Source organism: Morone saxatilis, unplaced genomic scaffold, assembly GCF_004916995.1.
Source record: "Morone saxatilis isolate NCDOM2014 unplaced genomic scaffold, NCSU_SB_2.0 Contig3, whole genome shotgun sequence".
NCBI lineage: Eukaryota > Metazoa > Chordata > Actinopteri > Moronidae > Morone > Morone saxatilis.
In genome coordinates this window covers 21,380,233-21,386,556 of record NW_023339873.1, presented here as the reverse complement: position 1 = coordinate 21,386,556, position 6,324 = coordinate 21,380,233, and the positions used below count along the sequence as shown (strand labels likewise).

At 42.0% G+C, this 6,324-nt stretch overlaps 1 protein-coding gene across 1 annotated transcript in view; it reads right to left on the bottom strand.

Annotated features, from left to right (window-relative positions):
* Nucleotides 1-6: 6 nt before the first annotated feature.
* The window catches only part of LOC118337639 (proline-rich receptor-like protein kinase PERK2), an 8,691-nt gene continuing 2,373 nt past the window's right edge, over nucleotides 7-6,324 (bottom strand). The window contains exons 2-5 of the mRNA XM_035674757.1: nucleotides 2,514-3,120; nucleotides 1,400-1,511; nucleotides 1,220-1,292; nucleotides 7-857 (exon numbers count right to left, since the gene is read on the bottom strand). Of these exons, the coding sequence (XP_035530650.1) occupies nucleotides 758-857; nucleotides 1,220-1,292; nucleotides 1,400-1,511; nucleotides 2,514-3,120 (892 nt within the window). The 3' untranslated portion in view covers nucleotides 7-757. The remainder of the gene's footprint in view (nucleotides 858-1,219; nucleotides 1,293-1,399; nucleotides 1,512-2,513; nucleotides 3,121-6,324) is intronic.

Sequence of the window (6,324 nt, the reverse complement as noted above, 5' to 3'; positions counted from 1 at the left end):
CCATCCAAATGATTTCTAAACGGGTTTATTAAGCTGAAAAAGTTGCCAAGTTCCCCTTTAATTCCTGCTAACTGAATGGATCAAATTCTAATAATTAAAAGAGAGACTGAAATGACTCTTCAGTTAACCATCTCCTTTCTGAAACCCCTCTGACCCGGTGCAGAGACTTCCTGGAGTATTGTTGTCATTGTGAGGTTGCCAGGCTAACTGTGGAGACCAGGGGAAGTCACTACAGTGGGCTGAGAAATAGTCCTGCACATAACCCCCCACAAACCACACATTTACACTTTATATATATAGATATATGGTGTTCGTTAGTGAGTGGTTAGAGGTGCTGGTAGGTGGATTTTATTACCTTAGGACAGAGCCACTCTAGCTAGTTACCCCATGCTTTTAGTGTTTATGCTAAGCTAAGCTAATCATCTCCTGGCTGTAGCTTCAGATTTAACAGAAGAGAGTGGTATACATTACACATCATATATACTGTATGTGCTAGCTATTCATGCTGTTGTCTCTTTTGTTAAATATTTCACATTGTTTGTCTCTTGCCTCTGATACTTTCCATCTTGTGTTCCAAGTGTACATTCATTCTGTGTCTGTATGTTTTCAGACATGCTGTCCTTCATATATATTTTCTTTGAAACCTTTCTGCTAATAGTGTTATTGATGCAATTCATATTATCTTCTATCTTTTATTGCGGTATCCTGCTCTTTGCTACAGCATTGACCCAACTTCAATGCACTTAATGATGCAGATTTATCTACCTGTACCCATAGCAGAGATGACCTCCAGTTCCTCTCTCTTAGTTGCCGTGGTAATGGCCTGAGGTAACCTCAGTGGGATGGCCAGGATGTCCCTGATTGGTGGATTCAAATAGAAAAAGCCAGCATGAAGTGTAAGCAGGGAGCGTTAATAATATGATAACACAGTCTTACATTGTTTGTGGTTCTGTTTGTGCATTATTTGCATGGTGTAATCTGTACTATAATATATATTATATTATATCATATTTACACATATTATAATATAATATGTGTAAATATGCATGTAGTTTATATACAGTGGTAATGTGCTTATGTCTGTATGTTTGTATGAACACTCATGTATTGTATTATGTATTTACATGGTGTGACAGCATTTTTCTTTCTGTTTTTATGTATTTGCATACTGTATGTATGAACACATATATGTTTATGTGCACATGAGTGTCTGTGTTACCTGCTGACACAGTAGAAAGAGATCAGTTTGAAGATGTCATCAAAAACCAGATAGGAACCATCTAAGTGGACAACTGAGACACAAAACAGTTGAACAATGAATCACTAACTGCTCTGCCGTGTTATCTGTGCTCAGCCACGCAAATCTTGCATTTTGCACTATGTGTAACACGTAGCCTACATGTCTTGTGTTGTTTGACCATCAGGTTCTGTACAAGTGGCTCCCCCTGTTCATCGGGCAGGCGTACTGACAGTGTCATGCCCATGTCCTCTTTGCTGTGAACCAGGAACACCTGCAAATGTCAACATGAGCGGTTACAACTTTGAGGTCAGCATGAAGAACATGTACAGTAAAATAAGGTTTTGAAATACAGTATGTGCATGTGCATGTGCATGGGAGAAGTTTTGCTCTCTGGCGGTAACCTAACATGTGGTTAGCATGCTGAAAAAGTTGCACTTTGGTTAGGTTTAGGCACCAAAAGTACTTGGTCAGGTTTAGATAAGGATCATGGTCAACATTGACTTTTTGTTCCACACAGGACATGGACAGCAGTCTCTGGGTGAAGTCCTGGGTTTGACTATATATCCATGCTGCACTGCTCTCTCCAGAAAACATTTCTGGCAAAAAGCCCTGAAGGCAGACTTCTCCCACGTGCTACATACACACAAAACTAAACTAAATCCAACAGTTGCTGGTTGCCTGGCAACCTCACTGTCACAAAATCAGTGGTTAGACAACATAACTTGTCCTAAAACCACAAGTTGTTTTTACAGTTCTGTAAAAGGTGTTTCAGCCGTGTTCTTCAGTCTGTCTCACGTGCTTCTGACAGAGCAGATTCACTGACCCAGCTGTTTACTTTACACATTACTGCAACCAGAAGTATGTGTCCCCCCGCCCCCAATCTACTTTCCTCTGTTTTACTGTTTGTGTGTTGGGCTTTGAGTGCTCCCAAAATGTTTGTGACCAACACTCAATACTGTGCCTGAATGCATCTTACGCAGACCTAGACAGAGTGCTGAAGCCGCTGCTGCTAAAGGGCTGCTCACACTACACAGGCTGTAGATACTGTGACACTTAACCCACAGACATGAGATTGGTATTGATCTTCTCATTTAACGCTCGGAAAGAAAGCAAATAATGGATTTCCCAGAATGTTGAACTATTTCTTTAAATGGACCAGTTCTGCAAATCAATAACTGCTCATAAACACAACAAATAGATGTTTCAGAATGTGTCTGTCTGCGTTTTCCTTGTATTTTTTAATCAAATTTCATAGTTATTTCGTGTGTCTTACCCCAGCCGTCTCTTTTTCCATTAAACTTGTGGTCTGGTCTTGGCTGAGTCCTTTGGGCTGCCATACCGAAGCGCTCCCAACCAGCTGATCTATAGGATTCAGCAATGGAGGAGTTGGAGAGGATGGTGGGACGACAGGGGAAGGTGGTGGAGGAAGTGATGAGGAGGAGGAGTGTGAGATTGTCGGAGATAATGGAGGAGGAAGAGGAGTAAAAGAAGGGGTAGGATCAGAGGAGACAGTTGGTTGGAGAGCAAGCAGGGGAGAAGGAGAGGCTGGAGTAGGGGAGAGAGGAGGAGGAAGGGATGGGGGAGGAGGGTTGAAGGAGAGAGGGGGAGGAACAGAGGGAGGATTGGAAGACTGAGGGAGGGGAGCTTTGGAGACAGGAGGGAGAGGAGGAGGGAGGGATGGAGGAGTGGACGGCGGTAGAGGAGGACAAGAGGGGAGCTGGGAGGGCTTCGCCGTAGGAGGCGGCGGTTTGGGGCGACATGGCCGGGCCGGAGGGTGGGAGGAGGGCAGGGAAGGTGGAGAGATGGAAGAAGATGGAGGGATGGAGGCAATAGAGGGGATGGATGTAGTGTCAAGTGCTCCCGTCAGAGGGCTTGTGTGACTGTAAAGAAAAAAAGAGTAAAGGTCAGGGATGGAAATAACGTGCAGAGGATTTGTTTACATCTTGTCTGTGCTTCAGTTGGCTTCCTGAAACAAGCATCTGGTCACCAGTACTTGACTCATATTCTGTGACTGCAGACACACTGACTGGAGTTAAAGTTTACCCTGTGTACTGCATGCAGCTAGTGGCACATGATGTGTTTCATTACTGTGAATAATAAGGAGCCATCTGTTTCTTTAAGGAATCTGCCAGATTGGTTTGCACTGAAATCCTATTGTTGTAGTGCTTAAAGGATAAAGCTGGTGTTATTCTTTATTTTTCCTGTCTCTCACTACTTCCCTACCCCTGTGGTACTCAGCCCCTAGCCTATTGGTTCCTACTTACGTACTTACAGCTATTAGCTACGTAAAGATATAGTGGAGTCATGGTGTCCTGAGTAAGAATGACTTCACACTCCCTCTGCCTCTGTTGCTGTTGCAGTCTCTCTGTGGTTTCCATAGCCGATCTGCTCTGTGTGCAGCTGAGTACAGTAACTGAAACAGCTGTTTTTATCATCTACGTTGGTAAATTAAGGCTTTATTTTGACCAAACCAGACTTGGTAATTGTTGAAAAGAATGTAGAAAGACAAAAAAAGTTGGTTTTGGTGAGTTTTATGTTGTCTGAGATACTGCTGTAGCTGCTAAAAGCTCCACTATGTTCACCAGCTAATGGCTAAGTTTACCTGTAACTTTGGTGCTGCAGTGTTCAGTGGGTTCAGAGCTGTTTCACTGTAAACATCTGCCTTCTGCTGTTTGAAACAACACTGATGAAAGCAGTGAGTAAAACCAAAACAGTGAACTAAAAGAGGATAAAACACTCGGTAGACCTGAGGAGAGAGTTGGTCATAATTCTCACAAGTGACACATAGTTAATTGAGACCTTGTTAAAGTATTAACTCAGATGTATTGAAGTGCGGTTGTATGAGGTGCTTATCCATAGTTGCTATTCAGTAAAAACTGAAGCACTCCCTCCAAATCCACCAGACTACTTTGACAAAAAATGTAATTTTACCTCGCAGCACACAAGAGTTGCTGGGCTACCGCTGCCTCAATCCACAGCAACTACTGTTAGTTTGGCATCAAACTAACGTGTCAAAGCACCAAAGTCACACAGTAACACAAACTAACTTACTGATCGAGGCACTGGTGTACAAGCTACTCCTGTGTTCTGCCAGGTAAAATTACTGGGTCTTTTCAATGAGGTCCGGTGGCTTTAAAGAGAGTGCAGGCCAATAGGAATGCTTTATTTTCTCACTGGAAAGGGCTGTCTGACAAGAAGGTAAAGCGTTAAAAAACACTTTTTTTAGGTGGCTAAAATATATTTTGCTGCTGCCCCCGGCCACAGCAGTACGTTGCTTAGCTTTCGTGCTGGTACGCCTGTCTGCTCACACTGAATACACTGACTGTGGATAAGTTCCTCATACTATTATTATTATTATTATTATTCTTATCCGTTAAAAGGTCAGAATGCATATTAGCTGCTAGCTGAAATCACTAGCTGCTAGCCTAGCTAGGCTAAAGCTTTTTGCTCTTTAAAAACAATTGTCTAACATCAGGAAGGAAGAAGAGGGTCAACTGCAACATTGTTGTTGTAAGAGGAAGCAGTGTTGTTCTGGGAAAAAGTCTTAACTTTGAACAGCAACAATATCAGCAGGAGATGCTACAATAACGGTAGCTTGACAGTAAAGTCATATTGATTTTAAAAATACTTCCTGTTAAACAAAAAGTCAGTTAAGCCAAAACTAGCATCCGGCTAACTCTACTTTGCCCTCAGATGGAACAGGACACCAGTCTTGTGGTCTGGTGGGTTTATTTAAATAGCTCAGAGATATGACTGTATGCAATTAAATACTACAGCATGTTGATATGAACTGAGTTTAATAGTGTCAGTCGAGATGCTGTGTCTACAGTTGGTACAAACTACAGTCTGTTAATGGGAAAACAGTGTGACCACACCAGTCCAATTTCCACATCAGAGAGTTCCCCCTTTGTACGCTGTAGTGAGCAAACTAACACAGTTCCAGAAAATAGTTGTTGGCAAACTGCAGAATGCTGTACTATGCTGCTTGCGCCCTTTGAGCTCCCGCCCTGTCTCTGTTTATACGTACAGCTGAGTACTTCTTTATTGTAGGAAACAGTCAGTCCCATGATCCATTTTGGGCCCTAATAGCCAGCAGTGAATCACATGTATAAAAAAGAACAGTGAAGTAAATATAGAGTAAATGCTGAAAGAAAGAGAGATACCTTAGGCCAGTGATACTCAACTTCTGCCGGGTGGCCCAATGACCATTTTCTAATTCACAATGAAAATAAATTTATTCACACCGAGAATTTTTCTGTTTGTTTATACCAGTTAGTAAATGTCCCTGGGCTGTTCCTTGAGAAGTTGCATGTTGGACTACACATACTAATAGAGCCTAAAGCAACAATATGTAACTTTTCTAGCCTAAAATAACAGCTTCAAAATCATTTTGATGCTACATTGAGTTGTAACAGGGTGAATGGTGCCTCTGTCATTCCCACTGTGCACCCGTACGCCTGTTCTTGTATTACCGTATGTAACTTTGCTAACGGAGCACGTCAAGAACAGTGGAAGACTAAGAGAAGAAAAGGAGAGAGCAATTGAGTCCACCAGACAAGAATGAATCTGGAACTGGCTTTTAGTCGTTGGCGAGAGAGGCGGCGAGCTGGCTTTCTTGCTGTTGGACTAGTCAGTAATATTAGCTGGCTTGCTGTGTCTTATATAATATAATCATAACAAATGCATGTGCACAGCTGTCCATATTTACCACAGTGGTATTGCAAATGGGGGCACCAAATCGTACCAAAAGTATCAAATCTCTGATGGTGAAAGTACTTTTGAAATTTTGAAAATTACTTTGCTGATTACATTTTTAAAGTAACCCTCCCACCCTAAGTAAGTTGAGTATCTGTGCCCTGTGCCAGTGGTTCCTAACCCTAAAAGGGGCCTTCTTGATTTTAGGGGGGTAAGAAAACTTCAGAAATATACAGAGTAGGCCTACATATCAGCATTATATTCATTTCTATGAAGAAAACTAGAAGAAGTTATTTTTAAAGTTTAGATTACCCAGTACGACAAAGAGCTGATAGAAGTAGAGGGAAACACTGAATTTGTCAAATAGGAAGCCTATTAAGTATGTATGA